Source organism: Acomys minous (assembly GCF_964271855.1).
Source record: "Acomys minous genome assembly, chromosome: 18".
NCBI classification, from domain to species: domain Eukaryota; kingdom Metazoa; phylum Chordata; class Mammalia; order Rodentia; family Muridae; genus Acomys; species Acomys minous.
This window is the reverse complement of record NC_140501.1, coordinates 56,509,573-56,534,477: the sequence shown is the minus strand read 5'-3', so window position 1 is coordinate 56,534,477 and position 24,905 is coordinate 56,509,573. Positions and strand designations below refer to the sequence as shown.

Here is a 24,905-nt window from a genome sequence, read left to right as displayed (position 1 = left end):
GGCAACTTCTAGTACATTGAAAGCTTGTCCTCAGGGAGGAGGCTTTCCAGTCAGATCCAGCTTGAGTTTTCTGGGTCTTGTGTACACGGGAACATCTGATTTCCAATTGGTCTAGTGTCTAAGCATTTTCATTATTCTTCTAGGTAAGTTAATGGAAATATTATAGCACATAGGCCTCAGAAAGGAAGACGGTCTAGTCCTAGGAAAAGAATTCTGTTTTGTAATGCATATTGAGTCATTCCCCACCACCACCACTGTGTCATTTGGTTCTCAGACGAACACAAGAGGTAAATAGCATGCCAGAACTTGGCTGACCCAGTGGCAAGTGACAGAGCCAGAGTTCAAGTTGTAGAATGTCAGTTCCAAATCCTGTGCTCTCTCCAGAGTTCCCCAGCCCCACCAGAGCCGGGAAGCAGGTGCATAAGTGTGGAAGTATCTCACTTTCTCTCTTTCTCATCAGAGGACGCTTCATCATCCATCAACCCAACCACATCTGCTGGGAACACCTGCACTCAGCCTTCTCTTCATTTTTTTTAAAGATTTATTTACTATGTATACAGTATGCATCAGATCACATTATAGATGGTTGTGAGCTACCATGTAGTTGCTGGGAATTGAACTCAAGACCTCTGGAAGAGCAATCAGTGCTCTTAACCACTGAGCCATCTCTCCAGGCCCCCTTCTCTGCGTTCTTGAAAATTCAGATATCTGTATTCAGAAGACAGATCTCATAGTTTGAGCTTTTATGAGGGTGAACCTTCCAGGGTCTAGAACTTTGCAGAGTCCAGAACCTTCCAGAGCCCAGGCCTACCAGCTTTGGAGCCACCTATCAGATGAGGAAAGAGGGTGGTTTTTTTTTTCAGTTGCTGTGGGTTCTTTTCCTCCTCCTCCTCCTTCCTTTTCTCTCTCATCACCCCGTTAAAAACCACCCAATTATAGGTACTCGCTTTATACCTTTTTACTTTGGAAGCAGGAGGCTGAGCAGAAGCCACCAGTGACAGGGTTCCTCTTGGAGAGCCTTGTCCCTGCTCTCAGACCATTCGCTTCTGCTCCTATAGAAGGCTTTAGAACAGAAGTTTTCAACCTGTGGGCCTGACCTCTTTGGGGGCAAACAACTCTGTCACAAGAGCCACCTAAGACCACCAGCAAAACACAGATATTTACATTACAATTCCTAACAGTAGAAAAATTACAGTTATGAAGTAGCAACAAAAATATGTTATGGTTGAGGGTTAACACAGCATGAAGAACTGTATTACAGGGTTGCAGCATCAGGAAGCTGCTCTAGAGTGTACTAAATATAGCCCCCACCCCACCCATTCCCCCCAAAATCTATGTGCTCTACAGCTCCTGTTCATCTGGAGAACCCAGCTCTGCTGAGCAAGGTCTTCTCAAACCCAGCCAGCCATCCCTCACCCTGTGGGGCAACAGGATGAGGCAGCTCTGCCTCCAACATGGTGGCCCTAAGCAAGTGATCAATGGGCCTGACCCCCAGCCGTTTCCCCTCCTTACAATAGGAAGACCATAGCCCTTACTTCAAAGTGTTTCTGGGAGCATTCGTTGTAACCCAGACTGTGTAGCGTACTGTACAATGTTTGTAGAAACCATCAAGCTTTAAAATTTCATTCTGGCATTGCACTTTGGAACATATGTAAGAGCCCTTCTCTATGTGCAGACAAGACGTCAAATAAAAAATCACTTCCGCTCCATCGCTCCACTACTTCAATATTTCTGGCTCCAAGAACACTCGTCCCAGGCCATATTGTTGCTTTTCTCTTTGCTGTTGACAAAGAGAGCAGGGGCTAGCTCAGTAAAGCCCTGGCTATGAGACCTCAGAGAAGACGCACTGACGACAAGGCAGCTCTCCTGACACATGATAGATTTATCTGGGAGGAGGAGCCTTAGTTGAGAAAAAGCCTCCGTCAGATTGTCCTGAAGGCAAGTCTATGTGACATTTCCCTGATTAATGACCACTGTGGGTGCTCCACCCGGGAAAGGAGTCCTGGGTTGTGTAAGAGAACAGGCTGAGTGAGACATGGGGGGCAAGCCAGGAAGCGGACTCCTTCTGTGGCTTTTGCTTCAGTTCCTGCCTCCAGGTTCCTGCCTTGAGCTTCTGCCCTGACTTCCCTTGGTAATGGGCTGCAAACTATAAGGCAAAATAAACCCTTTCCATCCTAAGTTGCTTTTGGCCATGGTCTTTACCACAGCACAGAATTCTAAGTAGGACACCAGTTCCTTGGTCGCTGCCCATCCTTGTTTCAATACTGCACAGAACTCTTACAGCTTCCTGTTAGAAGTTCTGTCAGGGCACACTGGACCTGTCATATCCCAGTTCGAGACACTCCTCCAGAACTCAGCAATGTCCCTGAAACAGGAAGCCAGGAAAGCCCAGCTTAGCCATTCCGAGGCCCAGGCCCACTCTCTTCCAGCTAGACTTGTTTGTGATTTAGCATGTTTTCTGCCCAGCTTGTAAGCTGTGGGGTTAGGTGGATTTCAACCAGGGTAGCTGTGTCAATTCCAGTGAGGGACTTTTGAGTGGATACACCCTGTGAGACAACCTGCAAGCGGGGCCTGTGCAAGCTCTTAAAAACACTCCTTTCTCACAGATCCAAGAGTGAGAGAATTTCTACACACTGTTTATACCACATTGCACAACTCCAGTCAAGGCATCGGGATGGAGCTGGGCTGCACCCTTTTCACGCAAACCGGAACATCTCTGTCTCCCTGCTTTGTGGAGCAGGTCTCCTGGTGGGCCAACAGCAGTGTGGAGCCAGCTGACTTCAGCGATCCCAACAGCAGCACCACGGAGGTCCCGGAAGGCACAGGTAAAGGAAGCCATCCTCCTCGACCAGGCTGAGAGCAGAGGGCTACAAAGAAATAAACACTGCCCGTTGTTTATCAGAAGCCACGGTGAGGTCCAGGATGCCCTGCTTTACAGCAGAAGTTGAGATGGTATACCCACCTTCAAGTGACACGCATGTTCTGGAAAACAACCAAAGCTAACTTAATCCTCCTCTGTTCCTCCCCAGCATAATTACATGTGTACACGCCACACCCACACACCTGTGCTTGAGTGCACAGAGCTTACCACTTTTGGAAATACCCTACAGGATTTGCCCCATATCACTCTCCTCAGGCCATTTCTCACGGGGCTCTGTTTTCACCTACAACTAATCCCACGTGACAGCAAAAGATAGCAGGGGCCAGAAAAGTAACTTAGGTTAAGGCAACACACATACACACACACACACACACACACACACACACACACACACCACGGCACAAGTTATGCCCAACACATTCCATGTGGCTTTCTGGGATGCTTGCTATGCATAACCCAGGCATCAGGGGCAGCCACCATGTGGGTGGAAGTGACTAACAGCTGCTGGCCTTTTTTTATTTACTTGAAGTCTATGATTCCACTGCACCCACCCATTGACCCTAGAAAGTGGGTGCTGTCTCCATTTTAGAAGTGGAGGGACTGAAGCAAGGACTGAGTTTCCTGCTTGCCCATGCACCGCAATGCCGGGCTTTTGATCCAGGTAGTTGGGCTGTAGTGTTCGTGGTGAGCACGTAAAGATTCTGATAAATAGAGAAGGCTCCAGGATCACTTAAAAACAGAACAGCTGGGACACATGTGGACTGAAGGTTGCACTCACTCAAGGTTCTCAGCTGCGCTATGCTGTCTTTGGCTATTTACTTAAAAAGGAGTGAATTGGTTCAGAGAAATGGTTCAGCTTTTAAAGAGGATGCACCAGGTAACTCACTACTGCCTTGATCCCATTGATCCCCAGCTCTGGGGGATCTGATACACTCTTCTTGCATCCAAGGTTACCTGCTTTCATGTGTAAATACCCACACACAGATGACTATATATATATATATATATATATATATATATATATATATATATATATATATAGAGAGAGAGAGAGAGAGAGAGAGAGAGAGAGAGAGAGAGAGACTCCCATATCCTTCTTAAGCTGCCAGGGGGACCCACTCAAAACCCAACATAGCTATTCTCAACTCCCAGCCTGGTTTCCCTTTAAGAAAAAGAAAGCCTTGGTTTTTCTCAACCCTAAAGGATGCGTGTGGAGCCTATCTGCTCAGATTCAAGTGCAAGGATATTTTGTGGGTGACTGGGTAGATTTTAGTATGTGACCACCTTCCCTGAGCCTCACGTCTTTCATCTGGGAAATGAAGAAGGATAACAAAAAGTCAGAAAGCTTTCTTCAAGGATTTAGGCAGAGCCTAGCTGTATATTTACTAAGCTATTGAAGGCTTGAGACAGAAGCTGTCTCTGTAGGAATGGTCTTGCTCCTTCCTGTTCCGACATGCAATTTAAACCACAGCCCTTCAAAAACTGTCCTCTGGTGACAGTTATGTCCACAAAGGTGTGGGGAGGGATGCAGCTCAGCAATTAGTGGGCCCCAAGGTGGGGGCGACATGGAGTCTTCTCTAGTCATAGAGCCTCATCCGTGCAAGCATCTGCCTGGGGAGCCAGTGCCTAATGGTCTCTGAGAAGTAACTCAACAGAGCCAGGGGCATCCTGGGCAGCAGCTAGAAGCAGAGAGGGAGGCCACTCTCAATGCATGCTAAGAAGATGGCTATAATTCAAATCTACAGTGCCTCACTGCTCCGCAGCAGGAGTGCAGTCATCAGGGACCCAGTCTGATCCTTTGTTCTTACTTTCTAACTCCATGACAATAAGTTAAAAAGCCAGTTAGCATGTGGGCCCCTTTGTAGTATTGAAAATAACATGAAGTAGGAGAGGAGAAGAGAGGAGAGGAGAGAGAGACAAAGAGAGACAGAGAGCAAGAGAGCAAGTGAAAGAGAGAGACAGACACAGAGAGAGAGAGAGAGAGAGAGAGAGAGAGAGAGAGAGAGAGAGAGAGAGAATGCCTTTCTGCCTATAGGTGAAGGCCCAGGTAGCCCGCTGTGGGTCCAGGCTGGTACCCCGTCTACTTGCCTCTCCCGGCTCTCCATCGTGAGTACCATGACCTTCCAAAGCACCTGGCAGAAGAGATTCTCCTCCATGGCCTCGCAGCCCCTGCCTTTCACCTGTGCCCATGGCCTCATCCTTCCAGTCCCAGCGATGCACCAAGTGGCAGAGGTCAGCTATGGTAAGTCCTCCTCCTCTTCTCCACATTTATAAAGTTGTAGGAAACCCAGGAGCATGGGCAAGAGAGAGGAGGTGGCCTCCGTCTTACAGGACCCGATGGGCTCATGTCTCCATAGAAGCCATTCTCCATGCTGTGGGTAGACTGAAGGAAAGCCCCGGGGAACAGGAAACTTGCACCGAGGTCTTGGATGGGTGTGCCCATCGGGATGCAGAGGACACAAATTTGGAAGATGTAATATGAAGAGCCTGAACTCCAATAAGCTCAGACTGGGTGGCTCCCTCAAACACTGCCCCAGCAGGCCCAGCGGCTGTGGATCCTTGAGAGATCCTGTGTGAGATCTCACGGGGCTTCAGACTCAGTCAAGGGGCACTGTCACCCGGTAGTTGCCAGTATCACATTGATTCCTGGGGCTGAGCGGGACACCCTGTTTTACTGCTACTGTCTTGTAAATCCACCTACCTCAGCTTGTGGCCTTGTTAAGTTTCCCTGGCTCCTAGGACAGGGCTAATTCCTGACCCACTGAACCCCTAGGCCAGTTCCAGGATGCTGCAGGCCATGGGGTAGACGTTCTGGAGCTGCTGTACCTGGGAAGGACGGCCAGTTTGTTCCTGGTACTTCCTCAAGACAAGCACACCCCTCTGGACCACATTGAACCACACCTCACAGCCAGAGTCATCCACCTCTGGACCACCAGGCTGAAGAGAGCCAGGATGGATGTGTTCCTCCCCAGGTAAGTGGCTACAGCATCCTTACAGGGGAATTACTATGGTAGCCAGTGAGTCTTTCACTTAGAGCCAATTGGTCGGACTCCAAGGCCCATCCTCCCACTGAGCTAACTTGTCAAATGAGCTTAGGCCAGGAAGTCCCCAGGAGTTTGAGTCTATTCTAAAGTCACTGCAGAGTAGATCATGGCACATACGGTGTTGGGTCATTTTGCTGGGTCTTCCCGAGATGAACTACTCAGTTCTCACTAGGTAACTCACCTCCCTACCCTCTTGCTCCAGCTCATGTCACTGTGGGCTGAGAAGTGCAAGGAGGCACCATGTGGGCACAGCTGCCATTGCCTGCAAACCAGAGAGACAAGATGTCACTCACATGTAATTCTAGTCAGAAGCCACATTAAGACACAAAAATTCGAGCCAGGCCATAGTGGCACATGCCTGTGATCCCAGTACTTGGGAGGCAGAGGCAGGCAGATCTCTGTGAGATCTTTGAGGCCAGCTTGGTCTACAGAGTGAGTTCCAGGACAGTCAAGGCTACACAGAGAAACCCTGTCTCAGAAAACCAAAAGCGAAAACAACAACAACAACAACAACAAAAGACACAAAAATTCAAGATTTTTTTTTTTCCAGGCATGGTGGTACAGCTGTAAGTCCATTTAGTCATAGTGCTGGCAAGCTCAAAGCCAGCCAGGGTTACAGAGGGACTCTGAACAATTTCATGAGACCCTGTCTCTATTAGCTAGTAAATTCAAGAATTGACATCTCTGTGTTGAAGATACGCTTGTTCTAAGTGGAGAGGTTCCTTCCTTGAAGAAAATCCAGTAATTATATATATTTTACATATATAAATTGAAAAAAAAAAGCTAAAGACAGCGCTACATCCTGCTTTCTAAAGCAAAGATGTTAGCAAAATTCATTGTTAACAAAAGGATTCCGCCCAGACTTCTTCAGATGGCGTGCATGTTGGGCAATTTGAACTCAGAGAAGGTTCAGCGTAGCTTTGTAGATGAGCATTAAGTACACAGTGTTGGTGTCCAGGAGCTCATCTGCAGCATGTGGATTCTTCCTCCACCTGTCCACGTGGGGCCTTGGTCACACTCCAAGGCTGGGGCTCCCCAGGAGTAAAGGCGAAGGCCTTGGCCATGCTCCCTCAGGCAGTTAAAAATAAGCCCATCTCCTAGAACCAGAACAAGGAGAGACCAGGGAGGCGAGGCCCAGGTCTAAGGTGAGATCAGGCAAAATGAAGAACCAAAGATGAACTCAAATGCAAGACAAAACCCACTTCTCAAAGCCAAGCGCTCAGGCCCTAGTGAAGCCGTGATCTAGTTAACCGTGGGTGTGACTGGGGCAGGAAGGGGCGGAGCTCTTGCCGTGAGCAGGGAGACAAAGTGCAGCCCAGTGATCTCCTTGCTGTCCTGCATGAAGATGAGTAGCCTGGCCTGGAGTGGCCGCTGTAAAGAAGAATCAATTCCAAGAAAATGCTCTGCTCTGCAAAGAGAGGAGAATGTCACATGACGTCCCAAACCCTCAGAAGTAGCCCTGAAAACACAGGACAGGGGGAGAGAAGATCTGAGGGCCGCAGTAATGACGTAAATGACCTCGTTCTGATAAATACATTTAATCACCAGAAAAGTATCCAGCTTCTAATCCAAGACTAATAGAAGTTTGGGGTGGTTTTTTTTTTTTTTTTTTTTGGTAAGAAAATGAAGCCATTATTTAATAAACAAAATCAACCTCATACACAGAGAGAGAGAGAGAGAGAGAGAGAGAGAGAGAGAGAGAGAGAGAGAGAGAGAGAGAGAGAGACCAGACCAGACCAAAGAAACCAAACCAACCAACCAAAAAGCCAAGTTATAAACTCTTTAGGGCAGTGATTCTCAACATGTGGGTCGTGACCCTTGGGGTCACAAATCAGGTGTTTACATTACAATTCATAACATAGCAAAATTATAGTTATGAAGTAGCACCGAAGATAATTTTATGATTGGTGGTCACCACAGCATGAAGAATTGCATTAAAGGATCACAGCATTAGCAAGGCTGAGGCCCACTGTTTAAGAGAATAAACTGCCAAATCAATACTGCTCTAGGTTTGGGTCTAGACATACACCTTGGACCATGACAGACACAGGCAGGGGCTTGTGGTTTGTTTGTTTGCTTGTTTGCATTTTAGACAAAGCCTCACTGTGTAGCCCTGGATGGCCTGGAACTTGCTTTGTAGATCAGGGTGGCCTCAAACTCATAGAAATCCACCTGCCTTTTCCTTCTAGTGCCAGGATTAAAGGTGTGGGCCACTACCTCCCATTACACAGCCAGCTTTTGAGTAAGAATTTGCCTCTAGCTCCCTCAAATTATTCATTCCCCACTTACTACAACATGCTCTGTGGTCCTCATGTAGATTTCACTGAGTGAGAGTCCAAAGACCTTACCTGTGGATAGCAACTTTGTGGTCTTACAGGTTACTTGGCATGATCCCAGTGGGTGTGCTGGGTTGAACATCACCAAGCATTGGTGTGAGGTGAGCTGTGATGCTGTCTTCAGAATAATCATTTATTTATAAAATCAAATGCATAGAGACCTTTAGCTTTCGTTTAAAACATTTAACCTATTAAATAATTTTAAAAAAAACAAGAATGGGTGGTTATAGGCCATTTATATCCATACTCCACAGAGAAGATTAATAGTGTCAAGTGTTACATTTAATGACTAAAAGGCTTGGTTTTAGGTCTAGAGAGGAGAAAACTGAGAACATTTACAATAGTAGGTCTGATATTGTACTAGCCTGCATGGCATTGATTTGAAAAACAATGCCTGAAACTAGAAAGCAATATGTTTAAAAATATTGAACAGCCGAGGACAGTCAGGACTGCATAGTCATATTTCTGTCTCTCAGGCATGCGTGCGCGCACCCACGCACACACACACACACACACACACACACACACACACACACACACACACACAATTTAGCTCACATTTCTGGAAGCCTAAGAGCCTGGCACCAGTGTCTCCACACAGGTGGCATCATGGTGGCAGCAGCCACAGAGCAAGAAGGGGTGTGAGAGAGATTTAGGGTCTGGCTTCCTCTTCTGCACAGAGACCCGCTCTCATGGGAAGCAACAGCAGAACTCTGTTTATACTTCCCACGGGCCCTCCCAAGCACTCATCTTCTTTTAGGACCAACTTCCCAAAGGCCCCACCAACTCAGTACCACTATCCTGGGAGCCAAGCTTCCATGAACCTTTGGGGACACACTCACACGATATTCAAATTAGGTAACACACACCCAAAGTGAGTTTTGCTTCTCCTTAAAGAAGCTGCTGGCTACCATGATGTGAGGCACTTTTCTAAGGACATTTTCTCTTTTTAAAAAATGGGATATAGTCCCCATAAAAGTCACTTTTAAAGTGCACATTGCACCGGGTGTGGTGGCACATGTCTTTAATACCAATACTTGGGAGCCAGAGGCATCCAGATCTCTTCTAGTTCAAGGCCAGCCTTGTCTACATAGTAAGTTCTAGGCTATGGAGTGAAATACTGTCTCAATAAATAGATTATAGATAGACAAATGAGATAGATGATAGATAGATAGAATGCACATCTTTTTAGTATATTTACACTATTTTGCAACCATAAATACTATTTTTTTTTTGAGAGAGTGATTCACATAGCCAAGGATGACCTTGAACTTCTGACCTTTCTGCTTCTGGATCTGGAATGCTAGGCTCATAGGTGTGCACCTATGGGCACCTAGGGCAGTTTGTTTATACAGTGCTGGGGATTAAACTTGAGGCTTTATATGTGCTAAGCAAGCACTCTATCAACTGAGCTACACCCCAACTCCAAACTGTAAGAGATGTCTATTACCTTAAAAAGAAACTCATATTCATTAGCTATCACTATTCAGTGCTAGGCAACCATTATTTTACTCTATGAATTATCTCTTACAATTATTTCATGCAAATCAAAAAATACAATGTTAGCTTTTTTATTGGGCTTTTTTCGCCTAGAACAAAGTTTTAACATTTCATCTCTTTTTAATGGCGGAATAATATTCTAGTGGATACACTATATTTTATTTAAGCATTCTTTTAAAATATGTTTTTAATTGAAATGGAATAACACCACTTTCCCCTTCCTTCCCTCCTTCCAGGTCCTCCAGCTACTCTTTTGAGGGCCTCCCATGCTCCTCCTTAAACTGCTATTATTTGTAGTTCTTTTGTTTTTTGTTTGGCTTTTCAAGGCAGGGTTTCTCTGTGTAGCCCTGGCTGTCTTGGAACTTGCTTTGTATGTAGGCCAGGCTGACCTTGAACTCAGTCCGTCTCTGTCTGCTGAGTGCTGGGATTAGAGGTGTGCACCACCATCACCCAGCATGCCTGTAGTTTTTGGGTTTGTTTTTATTTTTTTAATGCCTATAGTTCCTTATCTAGGCATGTGACCCGGTGACAATGCTTCCCTGCCCTGTTAACAGGTCCCGTGATATCATCATTGGTCTAGTCTTGCTTATGCAGCCATTTCTAGAAGCAACTGTTTCATGTGATTTCTACAATCACTGCCTAATTAAACTCTCAAAGACCTAGGCCTATTTTCCCCAAATATTTTTCTTTCTTTCTTTTTTTAAAGTTTTTTTGAAACAAGGTTTCTCTGTGTAGCCTTCGGTGTCCTGGAACTCATTTGGTAGACCAGCCTGGCCTCAAACTCACAGAGATCCGCCACCACCGCCCAGCCTTTTTTTTTTTTTTTTGCATTTATTTATTATGTGTACAGTATTCTGTCTGCATGTAATGACTATACACCAGAAGAGGATATCAGCTTTCATTATAAGTGGTTGTGAGCCATCATGTGGTTGCTGAGAATTGAACTCATGACCTTTGGAAGGGCAGCCAGGGCTTGTAACCTCTGAGCCATCTCTCCAGCCCCTCTCCAAATATTTCATAGGTTTCACTCTTACTTTAGGTTTTTGATCCATTGTGAATTAATTACTGTACCCTTGAGAACTTGAGGGCCAGTGGTCACCACCTCCCTTACTGTAGGAAAGCTACATGTAACTTTTGGCTCCCACAAAACTACTGACAGCCGGCTTTTGACTGCTCTTATCCCAACAGCAAGTAGTTACACAGTATGTATTTTGTGTGTGTGGTAGGTATTATGTGTGGTTAGAAATAAATGCAGCCCATAGGCGGCCACGCTGCTTTCACAGAGATGATCAGCAAGGCACAGTGGGCGCCCTGCAGATGTGCAACAGGAGCAACTGTGAAATGACCACACAGTGTGATGCACTGGCGTTAATCTCATGCAGTTAGGACTCAAAAGAGCATCGTGGCGCCTGCTCACATTTTCAAGAGGGAAAGGTTGCTGCATGTGGCTGTTTCCAAGTGTGTGTTAAGCTTAACTTGTTCCAGCAGGTTTGTACACATCTTCTGGCGGTAAACGACAAATTAGACCCTAAGTTTTATAGGTTCATGACATAGCTTCCCCTTCAGTGTTCTCCTCTAGTCTGCATAGTTCACCTGTGAAGTTTTCAAATGGTTTCAACTTTTCCCAGAAGAAAAGCAACATCTGTGTTAAGCAAACCCATGCGAATGAAGCCCGTGTTGAGAGTCAGCTACATTTGTTGTAAGTGGAGGGCAGGTCTTCGTGTATTTGTATGTGCTTGGCCTGGTGTCTTATACCACCTGTTGAAAGGGTCACTCTTTCCTCCATCATATTTTCTTAACATCAGTAGCAAAATTAAATGCCCAAGGTATGGGTTTGTTTCTGAACTGTTTGATTCTACGGCTTACATTCTTGTATTCTTGTAATGCTGTGTTGTTGTGGCTCATAGAACACTAGTCAGTCTAGAATCAGGAAATGAGTCTGTGTTCTCTTCTTCCTGAAGAGTGTGTTACTTACAAATTTTAAGATCAGCTTACTGTTTCTGTCCGAAACAAGCAGGTTGGCACTAGACAGAGATGTTTTCAGTGTGTCTGTCAGCCAGGGAGTGCTGTGAGCTTTGGGTGCCTTCCATTTAGTTCATTGCTTCTTTTGACAGTGTTTTATGCTTCTAGGTGTTCATGCCTTACACTTCCTTTGCTGAATTTATTTCTAAGCATTTGGAGTTTGTGTGTGTGAATTAGAAATCAACTTATTTTATGAATTTCATCTTCACATTGTTAATGTTAGAAATGTCACTGCTTTTTATGATAGTGTATCTCAAATTAGCTCTAATAGGGTTTTGTTTTGTTTTTTATGTTCTTCAGTATTTTCTACACATAAGACCGAGTCATCTGTGAATACAGGTAGCCAATTGGGAAACTTGGAAATATGCAAGGCGTGTGGGTTTGTAAGCATTCTTCATCATCTTGAAAGACTTACCTTACGTCCCAAGTTGGCTCAGTGTTTGGTGCCTCTTGCGCTTTTTGTTTGGGAACTGTTTTTTCGTTGTTTTCAGTAGTGAGATTCAAACAAGCGAGGCAAACGCTCTATCACTGAACATACCCCCAAGTCCTGTTGATTTCTCATTAAGAAAAGGTGCTAGATTGTGCCAAAAGCCAATCTGTTGAAATGATCATGATGTGATCTCAACCCCTTTATTCACATATGTGTCATCCTATTTTCGTGTCTTGAACACATCTTGCATTCTTTCGATAAATTCTCCTTGGTCATGGCAGGATTTGTATGATGCTGCATTCAGTTTGGAACCAACTCATTTCAAGTCACTCTTTACTATGTTGTTGAGAATTCATATGGGTTGTGGCTTTGTTTTCTTGTGATATCCTTGTCTGGTTTCCATAAAGGGTAGGAAGCTTCCCTGGTTGCTGTTTACTTGAGTTACTGTGCCATTTCATTTCTTCTACTTCTGCTTGTGTAACAGGAACATCTTTTGAAATCAGACTTTACTTTTGTTGCTTTCACTTTACTAAAACATAATATTATTCAGTTTTATTACCCACCACATCTTCGGTTTTGAACAGATTTTAACTTTCTTAATATTGAAAACCACAGTCAAAACACAATGCTGGCTGGGCAGTAGTGGTGCATGCCTTTATTCCCAGCACTTGGGAGACAGAGGCAAGTGGATCACTGTCAGTTCGAGGCCAGCCTGGTCTACAAAGCAAATTCCATGACAGGGCCAGGGCTACACACAGAGAAACTCTGTCTCAAAAAACAAACAAACAAACAAACAAAAACAGAAAACCACAATGCTAAGTGCTTAAGCTACCTTGAGCATTGTACTGCACACTACAAGAATTTTCACTTAACAACCCTATTTGTTTTACTGTTGTTATGCTTATTTCTCAAAGAAAGACAATAAAGAGAAGTAAAGTAACTTGTCTGTAAAGCAAGAAGATTCTGATGAGGTATCAAAGACCTTCTAACTTTGTTCCACACTATCAGCAGGCATATGTCATAGACTCCTGGGAAAGTTGAAGTGATCTCGTAACCCAGGCCACCCCTCCCTCCCACTCTGGCTGCACAGTTGGTTCCAGATTAACTCTTCCTCGCAGAACTGTTCCATCACACTGTCCTCGTTTTTCAGCTGTTCTCTGACGCGACTCTCCTCCAGCATCATTTCTTCCCCTTTCCTCTACTCAGCCACCAACACTGAGCCTTTTTTTCCCCCCGCCCCTTTCCAGTGCCTCCACCTCCACCCACAAACCTCTCTAGTTGCACAACCAATCCTGCAACCCTTTCAGAAGAGAGAGAGCACAGCGACCCTTCTTGTTTCCCTATTTCAACCATTTCCCCTCAGGCCCCTTCATTTCCACCCACAATTTTTCCAGCTGCACAGCCAGTCTTGTAAGCTTTTTTGAAACAGAATATATGAAGAGGAAGAGGAGCAGGAGGGAGGAGGAGGAGGAGGAAGAGGAGACTATATCCCCTTCTGGGAGCAAAGTCCGGCCTAACCCAGCAGAAACAGCTGCAATTATTTCTTTGCTGCCATCTTGAAATACTCATTCATGTGTACACTGCTGTTTACAACATTTGACATCAAATTCCCCACTTTTATCTTCAACTTTCGCCCTTTGTTGAGGTGCCACTTGTTGCCTGTCTTTGTTACTTTGCAAGTTCTTTTTCCCACTCTTTATCCCTCGTCCCCATTTTCACCCTCTATCACTAGACAGGAAAGGATAGAAGGGAGAACGAGCCCTGAATCTAATTACTTGTTTCTCCTTTGAGCAAGACTACTAACAAAACGCAAACAACCAAATCCCCTGAATGGCCAACAACCACCACCCACCTCCTGGGATTCTAGCATTTATATAGCCTCTGAAAACTTCCCAGAATTCCAAACACCACACACTAGCAAGACCATGCCTGTGCTAGAGCATGAGGCAACTCATAGTCAGCTGCTGTGAAGCAGCTCTGTATTACCATATCTGGGATTAAAACAAGAACACATTCTTATAATATTTGCTTTGTTTTGTTTTTTTCAAGACAGGGTTTCTGTGTGTAGCCCTGGCTGTCCTGGAACTCACTCTGTAGACCAGGCTAGCCTCAAACTCAGAGATCCACTTGCCTCTGTCTTCCAAGTGCTGGGGTTATATTTGTTTTTTGTTTGTTTTCAGGACAGGGTTTCTCTGTGTAGCCTTGGCTGTCCTGGACTCGATTTGTAGACCAGGCTGGCCTCGAACTCACAGCAATCCGCCTGCCTCTGCCTCCTGAGTGCTGGGATTAAAGCCATGTGCCATCATGCCTGGCTCTATTTCTGTGTTTGTAAAGAAACCAAATTTCCAGATTCCTTCAATGGCAAATGTAAAGTGCTTTGTCCTGGGGAAATGTTGGTGTGCTGATTCTTTCTCCTCTCAGTGGGTTATGGGCAAACCAAGACTGAGTTCCTTCTCTGTCACACAGCAAAGGCACATACTGCACACAGCAAACATGAAAATGTTACACAGTAGAAAAAGACATACAAAGTGCCATACGAGGTACTGTAGTTTTTTTCTTTTCTTTTGCATCCTCTATGTGTGAGATTCCAACTGAATGTGAGGAGCAAAATGCCAATAATCCTGGCTGGGCTCCACATTCCCACAGCCCACATCTGAACTGAAAGTCACCACATACTCATTAGGTCATTTTGGGCAGGTTTCTTAAATACTTTGTCTTGAATTTTCCATCTACTGCATAGGGAGTAACCATTATATGAAGATGAAGTAATTTCTATGAAGCTCTCATCATAGTGTCTAGCATACTGTCAGCACTCAGTATTCAATAAATTTATCTTAACCTATATTTTACTGATATTAATAAAAGAGCTGAGGTAGATTCTAGGTCATATACAGTGTCATAAAGATTAATAGGAAGCAGTCTGTTCTGTGCATGTTGAGTGCAACTATGCAAATTGGGCTTTAAGAAGCAGGAGCCACAAGGCTGGGGTAGAGCTCAAGCAATAGAATGCTTTTCTAGTATGTGGGAGGCTCTGGATCCTATCTCTAGTACCATTTTGAAAAATTAAGAGACTAGTTGAGTAGGATGGCAACAGCTGAAGAGTGGACAGTTATCTAAAGGCCGTCAAGAGAAAGAGCCATCACAGTGAGCAGTATGGACAGAGCTGGGAGTCAGGTTAATCCCAGGTGCTATGATGCAAGGGGAAGAACAGTGAGACTGCAGTGAGGTAGCGGTCCAGTATGCACTGACCTCCCATTAGAACCTTACACTTCATGTAGTGTATATGAGAATAGTGAGTTCTAAATGACAGCTAACAGTTTGCTTCTCCTTTGCAGGTTTAGGATCCAAACTCAGTTCGACTTAAAAAGTATTTTAAGATCATGGGGTATCACTGATCTTTTTGACCCACTCAAAGCTAACTTGAAAGGAATTTCAGGTAATTTTTCAATTCTTCCAATCTTTGAGGGGTAATGTTTGGGGCAGTTCTGTCATACTCTAAGGGATCTTTATTGTTTCTACGGTTTTTCACAGTAAACACTGCATTAAAGAATAAAGTGGTTTGCTTTGTGTACGAATGTGGGGCTTCTGCTAACAGTCAAGTTTAGATTAGAATTGGAGGGGAAAGGGTGCTCCTGCGGGTGTGTTTTATGGAAACCACAGTGGGGCAAGTGGCCACAAGATGCAATAAAGAGCCCTCCCTCTGCCATGACCAGCCGCTCATGAACACTGTAGGCAGCACCAGAACCTTCATTATGTCCTCTGCTATAGTGAGAATTTTGTAATTTTGGTTTCTTAAAAAATATAGAAAAGAGCTGGGGGTGGTGGGTCATGCCTGTAATCCCAGCACTCTGGGATGCAGAGGCAGGCAGATCTCTGTGAGTTTGAGGCCAGCCTGGTTTGCAGGACAGCCAAGGCTACACAGGGAAACCCTGTCTTGAAAAACCAAACCAAACAACGAACAAAAAAAAAAAAAAAACCCACAGAAATGTTATGGGAATGTTTTTATTTTAATCCCAGGTGTGGGAATATGGGACTGCTCCACAGCAGCTGACTATGATTTGCCTTGTGCTCTGGTAGGGGTGTGGTTTTTGCCAGCTGCAGATAGTTTCTGTGAGTGTGTGATGTTTAAAATCCTGGGGAACTTTCAGGGGTTATACAAATGATAGAGCCCTGCTAGGTGACTAGATGCTGTTGGTTGCAGTTTGTCAAGCAGTCATACCCAGAGATGAGAAGAAATTAGGTATCGTGACTGTGAAGACCAAATTTGCCCCAAAGAACTTATGCCCCTAATCAGCAGGAAATAGTCTAACAAAAACGCCCCCTTTCTCCTCTCCCCCTTTCCATCTAGTGTTAGGGGGTTGAAAGGGAATAACTAAAGGATGGAGGAGAAGGGTGAGACCAAGGAACCCATGAAGTAACAGATGCCCACTACACACTGCTGTCACACAAGCACCATGGTTATCCTGGTTCTACTTTTTTCCTTCCTTTAACTCCTGCCTTTCCTAAGAAGCTAAGCACAAATCTCTCCTTCACCTATTCCTCAAATTTCCCATGCTTTCATCACCCTGTCCTAAGATGCTCTTCTTCCTAGCATCTGTACTCGATTTTTAAAAAATAGCTGACATTCTACTACCATGTTTGCATGTGCTCTAAGCTTCCACTGCACACCAAAAGGAAAGGAATGTTAACATCTACTTTGAGGATTTCTTGAGGGAGCCATTGGTTCAGCTTCTGCCAGCTCAGAAGGCCCCCGACAGCACGGCAGCAGGCATTCTCATTGGTCTTGACACTGCCTTTACTTGATGGATGTCAAAGTAACCCTTTTAAAGGCCAGACCATTGAACATATGGTACCAAAACTTTGGTCAGAATCTTCCTTCTTAATTACAAAAAATAATGGGAGTTTGATCTTCAAATCCTGGCTTGTGCTTTAGATATGAACAAACAGAACAATTGCCAGTTACTTATTAAATAGCATGGCAGGGAGTATCTATCAGAGTACTAAAAATCTGCCATCTTGGGGAAGGGACTTCATACTAGAAGGCTGAGTAGTCCCAAAGTCCTGGGTTCCATCCCCAACACTACAACACACACACACACACACACACACACACACACACACACACACTCTCTCTCTCTCTCTCTCTCTCTCTCTCTCTTTCTCTCTCTCTCTCTCTCTCTCTCTCACCTCTGTACTTGTCTAAATGCACAGAGATAAGACAATAGTCAAAATTTTCCAGTGTCTACAATGCTTGGTATACAATTAGACACAGGGCAATATTGCTGGCTTAGTTAGAAATTTAAACCGGACACTTTCCTTATTTGACAGACATGCTTTGATACTGCAGAAAAGGAAAAATAGAACAGCAAAATTTTCAGAGGTAGAGAAGGAGCAAGGGACAACTAAGCTATACACATTCTATTTTCAATAATGGGCCGCCATGTTGTCTTCTCAAGGCTTCAAAGTGCAGCCGTGGCATCCCTGTGGCTAATGGAAATTCTATTACTTTTAGTCATCCAAATTAAAAATTTTAGGGCACTAGGTTCAGTATCCAGTTCTGGGGATGGGGGTGGGGGCAGCTTTGTGCTATTCTTGGCCCTCTTCCACACTACTGTATTCAATTAATTTTACTGTTGCTCCTTCATAATTCCCAGACTTTTTTCCCCTCAGTATGTGAGAAAAACACTCAAATGTCAATCTTGTGTCCTTAAATAGTAGTGGTCTTCATTCATATCTTGCAGTCCCACTATAAGCAAATATACCTACAACCTATGAGCAGTCCACTATTTGTTTCTGTTTTTTGAGAATCTCTCAGAAGCATCAGACTACACTGTCTGGAAAGCAAGCTATGGAACTTCCCTGCCTTTCGCCCTTCCAGTGCTGCAACTATAAGTACGCACTATATCCCTTGGCCTTTTACATAGCTTCAAGGAATCAAACCTGGGTCCTCATGCTTGTACAGCCAAGAACTTCCCCAGCCTGCCACCAAGTCTTTTTGAGCACCATTTTGATGGCACTCATCTAATGCAATTTACTTATGTTTGTTTGAACCAACATAATCATAGGCTCACAGATCTCACTTACTTAATAATCCAGAATGTGCTAAATGCGGAGCTTGTATTCATACTTCTGCTAGTGAGACCTAACAATCTCCCATTGTTTTGTTCCAGTAACATAGAAGTCAACAAATGATGACCATCACCTGCTTTTATTAAATAAGCAGCTGCTTACACTCATTAAAAAAATAATCTAAGGTTTTCTTGCTACAGTAGTGAAGCTGAGTCACTAGGACACACATCATGGAATTGGTGATAGTTAACCTTAATATTTTTATAGATACAGCTTTGCAATGCCCTTCTTCAAACTTAACCCAAGACCACTCATATCAGTACCCAAAGTAGGCTTCTGCCTGGTCTAGAGACAAGACCATTTAACAGTGCCAGCATCACTAAAATGGGGAGCCACCACCCAACTCACTAATTGTATGACAATGCCTTGATTTTAAAAATTATTTGTGTGTGCATACTAGAGCGGGGGAGGGGAGCACATGAAGGCAGCACACATGTGAAGGCCAGAGGACAACTCTGTGAAGTCCGTTTCTCCTTCCACTCTAACACAGGTTCAACAGACTGAACTAAGGTCCTCAACTTTACCTGTCGAGCCATCTCACCAGCCCCATCTGCAGACATTTTACCAAGAAATGAACAATAAACAGAGCCACCCTCTCTTCAGTTAACAAAGGGCTACCAAGTTTTGCACTACTGAGGAAGCCCACAAAGTCCTTCTTCCCATTCAGTTCCAAAGCCAGAAGCACAATTCTCCTTCCCCAGCTAAAACACATTTCTGCTCCTTCTCAATTATTTCAAAGCTCACCTGAGTCCAGAGCGTCCCTCCCCACTTATTTCTACAGGTTACAAAGGTATGAATTGTTCCTGTCTCCCTCACTGAGGGGAACAGGTAGGCAGGCACTTGTTCTGGGTATTCCTTGGGTATAAACTCAACATTCTTTAGAAACTATCTTGGTCTTTGCTTTCATAAGTAGGTAGTCAGCTTCCAGTATCTGCCTAGTAAGAAGTTAAAGCTATGACTTCAATAAACCAACTGTCTACGGCACATGAATTAACTTGGGCCACAGTAAGTCAACACTGCCCAGAAAGGAAAAAGGAGAGAACTAGGGGAGGGATGGAGAAAGCTACCAACTACAGCTAGTTTCTGAGCCATCTAAGAGACGTCCTAACCCTGTCTCTATCCTGGACTAGCTGCAATGATACACATTACACACCCACTCTCGGTAGTTAACGGAAAAGATGAAAAAGATAAGCTCTTCCCAAAGGAAGTCATTATCAGAAAGACAAAAGGAAGCAAATGATGTCCAGTCCCTGTCCTGATGAGGAGCTGAGGTATAGATGCAGACAATGATTAATAAATATGGGACCAACAGTATAAAAAAGAATGACAGCTTCTACCAACCAAAGGGGTGGGAATTAAACACTTGCCAAAAGACCAGTGTGCTTCGTCCTTCTGGATACACACACCAACCATTTCTCTAACACACGTAGGCACTAAGCATTATTCTGAAAAACGGGACAAAGTAGTAAAGTGAATATGCCACAATTTCTACTTGCTAGAGCTAAGAGTCTAAGGTGGGGAGGGCTAATCCCCAACAGCAGATGCCAGGAAAGAATGGACAGTGTGCTGGTAAGGCAGAAGATCCTCACATATACTGCACACCAACATGTAATAAAATATAGGTGCAGATATGTTTATAGTTGGCAGTGATGTGCAGTCCAGAAAGTTCAGTTAGAAAACTGGGATTAAGGGAGGTGGGGCTGGCTTCAAGGTTGGAAGCTATGTACTGCAGTCCTGTTGGAGCCACATACAGCAAACATTAGCAAATTATAGCTCCAAGAAAGTTTCCTACTCACAACATGGAATCTATTAACCTGCCTCTCCCACATTTAACTAAGGAGCCATTTTAAAGAACAGCACCTATACAGGACTCTGAGGGCAAATTTTGGAGAAACAGGTTGCATCACCTTTAATGGCACTAAGCAGATGCCAACAATTCAGAAAAGCAAAGAACAGAAAAATCTCTCAACTTTTTCTGTTTCCCACCCCCCCCCAATGGCAAAACATTTCAGTAGCCACATAAAAAACGTGGGCAAAGCCCAGTCAGAATACAAAGGAAGACCATGAGCTAGTCTACAGACATGCCAACTCTTACCAAAGATAAAACTTGAGAGCTGTGATGCTGGTGGCACAACGGCTATGCGTAGTCTCAACATGGCTGTGCACAATCACTGGGCTTATTCTTATACTAGTCTTAGAATCTGGTGGAGTAGAGGTACTTAAGCAATTCACTTGTTTTTTTTGTTTGTTTTTTTTTTGCAATCCAGATATTTATTTAGCCAGCCTTTCAAAGGCATAAGCAAGTGGACGTGGGTGTGTGTTCTCAGATTCTCCAGGGTGTAGATGATTGTTGCAGGACTACATAACCCCTATTGCATAAATAATCAAATCTATCCCCATGTGTACATATATATACATATATAATATTCATATAAGTGTGTATATATGTATGTGTATGTTTTTGTGTATATTTGTGAATTCACTTGGTTTCCAAAGACACTGAGACAGCCCAACCTAGCTTATTGAAGATGCATTCCTATCAGCCATTCCCACTTCAGATGATCCAGACACAGGATCTGCCGTATGTTAGCCGACAAGGGGTTTCAGAGTGAAGTTGCATTCATTTAATCATATGGAAATGTTCAGACAGTATAAAAGTAACCAAGTCACAGACAGTAAAACCTCAACTGGCAAAGATGCTCTTTATAAAACTCTTTTTAACTTTGACCCTATTCGCTGAATGGGCTAGAAGGGGCTAACCACTAACAGAGAATTTTGTTTCTTTTCTCAAAGACAAGCAGAAAAAGACTCCTGTTAAATCAATCTGATTCTCCAATGATACCAAGTGAATGTCTATTGACTTCTTCCTTCCTGTGGTGCTGCCCGTCCTCTACTGTCAGCAAACAGTTGTTCCTCACAGTGAGACTAGCCACCTCCCAATATCCCATTGTCTCAATTACAATGATGATAAAGAAGAATCTGTATCCTAGACTGGATTGCAGTCTTACATGACCTTGAGGGGCCATCTCCTTGTGTGTGCATGACAGTCCAATCTAACAAGCAAAGCTCCCCCAAAGTACATCAAAATGACTGCTAATACTCAGGTCTCTGTGAGTGCTACAGCTGAGTAGAGGGCAAGTTCTTGAACGGGAGGCTCGGGCAGAAACACGCGTTGGGTCTGAACGATAACTTCCTCTGAAACAGAAGGGCTGAGCAGCTTCAAATCTTAGTTCTACATGCTTTCACCCTTTATTGAAACACATGCCATCTTATCTGTGGAGAACTGTTAAAAGAAAGAAATCTGCCAAGTCTTCTAAGTTCTCTCATTCCTATTTGCTAAGAATGTCTTTGGTACTGTTAACACACACATCCAGCTATAACCTTACATTGCTCAGCAGGTTCCAGCCCCTAAGGTAAGCAAATTAGTCAACTAGCACAAGCAGCTCCACAGAATGCAGCCATGTAGCAGCAGGTCCTTTAACCCTAGATTATCCTAATACAAACCTATGGCTTTAACACCAGTGTCTTCTTAAAACCTGAAGCCCAAGGATATAGTTGGGAAATTATCTCAAAAGCTCACTGAAATTATTCCTGGGCTATACGATCTTTTAACACACGACCTTGGGAACCTACAGCAGTACCTAATTAACTTTATGAGTTTAGTCTCTACTAATTTGGGGGCGGTATTATTAAATTTAGTATTTAAAGCTTTTGAGAGTTGTAGAAAAATAAAATGTAGCAATTTTCTGTACCACTCAAGTTTCACTTGAGTTTTTAAACACATACACTATGTGCAAAGAAAATGGAAATAAGTCACTTCATATTGTTGTCATTTGCAAATTAGGCCAAGCTGGCTTTTATGTTTCTGAAGCAACCCACAAGGCCAAGATGGAGCTTTCAGAGGATGGCACCAAGGCATCTGCAGCCACAGGTACATTCAGAGGTGCAAGCACTCAGTGCGAGGGGCTGCTCACTAACATCTACCCTTGTTAAGTCTCACCAGCTGACACTGCAGTTGTAAACCAGAACACCACTTAAGCCCAAGCCCAGGTGTAATGTAGCACTTTTTAAGAAAACAATGACAGGCCGAGTGGTGGTGGCGCAAGCCTTTAATGCCAGCACTCGGAAGGCAGAGGCAGGTGGATCGCTGTGAGTTTGAGGCCAGCCTGGTCTACAAATTGAGTCCAGGACAGCCAAGGCTACACAGGCTACCCAGAGAAACCCTGTCTTAAAAAAAAAAAGCAAGAAAAAAAGAAAACAATGAGAGAAAACAAAATTTTTGAAAACTGGTGACAACAATTTTAACAAGGTATCATCCAATGCCTCATAAAGTACTCCATTTTCAAGAGGGAAGCTATTTTATGTAACATTAAAAAGAGAGAGGAGAAATAATTAAGTAGTATCTTTCCTCTTTAATTTCTCCATTTGCACTTTTGTAATACTACATGATAAAATGTCACTAAGAAAAAAAAGAAAAACGATGTCATTAAGATGCCTTGATTCTTTAAAGCAAATCTAGGTCCACACCTATGTATCTACATCTGCATGGTGCTTTCAGTAAAAAGGAAATGTGACCTATTCTTTCCCACAGCTGTGCTGCTGCTGAGGAGGTCTCGGACCCCTGCTTTTAAAGCAGATCGACCCTTCATCTTTCTTCTGAGAGAACACAGCACAGGTACTGACTTCCTGAACAACTGGACTCAGGCATTAAAGCTCATTTCTCTAGTGATCTAAATTTATTTATTCTTTATAATCTCAAGTATTCTAGCTCGTTCTCTGGTGTTTGCCTGCGGCTGCTGTCTTACAACCTGAGAAAAGGGAATTATTTCATAGTACAGTTAACTCTTTTCTTTCATGCCTTTTACTTTTCTATTCTGTTTATTTGTCCCTAATGCTTCTAGAGAGACTTAAAAAGTTATGAAAACACATCAATCAAATCTTGCTTTTCTTGCTGCTCCCCTATTTTAGAGAAGATGGTTTCTTCAGGCCAAGATGTATCACAGAGACTCCAGTATTTTAATGATGCACAGATTTCTATGCTGTTTGCTGACTTTCTCAAAAATCAAATACTTGCCTAGTACTTTTCCACACCACTACAGAACAATGTATCTATAAAGATGGTAGACACAGGTTAGTCTAGCTAGCACAATACAAAGGCAAGCAGATGTCTCTACAACTCAGCAATATACAAAATCATTTTTTAATTACTTTCTTTCCTTCGTCTCTCCCAAACAATTACTAGCCTCAAGTAGAAGAGATTCTCAGTAAAGAGTTGTTGGCAATTCTCAGTAGAGTTTAAAACAATAGTATGGAACAAGATTAATAAAAATCAAGCCAAAGTGGATGTACTTTAACTAAACATCAGGCATTACTTTTATTTGTGGAAAGAATATCGAAAGGATGAAAATTAGCATAGTTTAACACAGACTGTTAACAGGAAATACTGTCAACATCATTTTATCTGAGAATCATTTGTATACTGCCATAATTTATGCTAGAAATAAAAACATTTCATGACAAAAGGATGCAAGTCTTGAAAATAATCTACTAAGGGATGATTTGGGAGTTGAGAGTTCATAACAGACAACGTCCACTTAGTATTTCACCATAATTACCCCAACCCCATGGTGGCTTTGAGAAAAACGGCACTGATCAGAGCAGGCAACAGAAAGTATGCAAAAATAAAAATAATGACAACAAAAAGACAAGTTTTAAGCCCTCAAACCAAGAGGGAATACCAACCTTGAGCAGAAGAGCCACTGTGAAAAGCTCATATCCAGTAAGGGGCACTAAGAATACAAATAACAGATTCTTGAGATTCAACTGTGTAAAAACCATGTAAAGTTATTGGACTAGAAAGACACATCACAATTCCAATGGTACAATTTTTAACTACACTGGTATCAAAAACTATTTCCCTAAGTCACCACAAGTCTTAGTCTCTGTGGCCTCTCATTTCTGGAAGGTGGTTCTTCACATCACCCAACGGAAGTGGCTACATCTCTGATGACATTACTTTAGGGACTGTAAAAAGTGGCTACATCTCTGATGACATTACTTTAGGGACTGTTAAAAGTGGCTACATCTCTGATGGCATTACTTTAGGGAATGTAAAAAGTTTCAGCTGTGGCTAGAAGATGGCTCAGGGGTTAAAAAAAATTGCTTCACTTGTAAAAGACCCAGGCTCAGTTCCCAGCACCCACGTGGAAATACACAACAGTCTGTACCTCCAATTCCAGGGGATTGGACATCCTCTCTTCTCTTCTGACTTCCACAAATACCAGGCATGCATGTGGTGCATTTGCGTACATGTAGGCAAAACACTTAAAAAATAACCTTAAAAAGAAAAAGCCTCAGCCTTCACTGTTAAAAGCTTACAAATCTTATTTAAAAAAAAAAAAAAGATAATTACTGAATCAATCAATAAGTGGGGACATAGGGAAACATTTAAGAAAAATTATCTAAAAACCCCAATATTAACCCTTTGGAAAGTACCACTTATCCAGCATAGCATCATCCCACGATCCCAAAGACTTAAAATCCCTGCCTCCCAGGTATGCCCT

At 43.4% G+C, this 24,905-nt stretch overlaps 1 protein-coding gene across 2 annotated transcripts in view; it reads left to right on the top strand.

The window, feature by feature from the left end:
• SERPINE3 (serpin family E member 3) overlaps positions 1–24,905 on the top strand; it is a 37,051-nt gene that overhangs the window by 10,303 nt on the left and 1,843 nt on the right. Inside the window, exons 5-10 of one of the 2 annotated variants that reach the window (XM_084766951.1) lie at positions 2,607–2,825; positions 4,917–5,123; positions 5,655–5,853; positions 15,549–15,649; positions 22,187–22,273; positions 22,934–23,017. In XM_084766951.1, coding sequence (XP_084623077.1) covers positions 2,607–2,825; positions 4,917–5,123; positions 5,655–5,853; positions 15,549–15,649; positions 22,187–22,273; positions 22,934–23,017 — 897 coding nt within the window. Of the gene's footprint in view, positions 1–2,606; positions 2,826–4,916; positions 5,124–5,654; positions 5,854–15,548; positions 15,650–18,832; positions 22,315–22,933; positions 23,018–24,905 lie in introns of those variants that run through there. The other variant, XM_084766952.1, reaches the window with a different exon arrangement.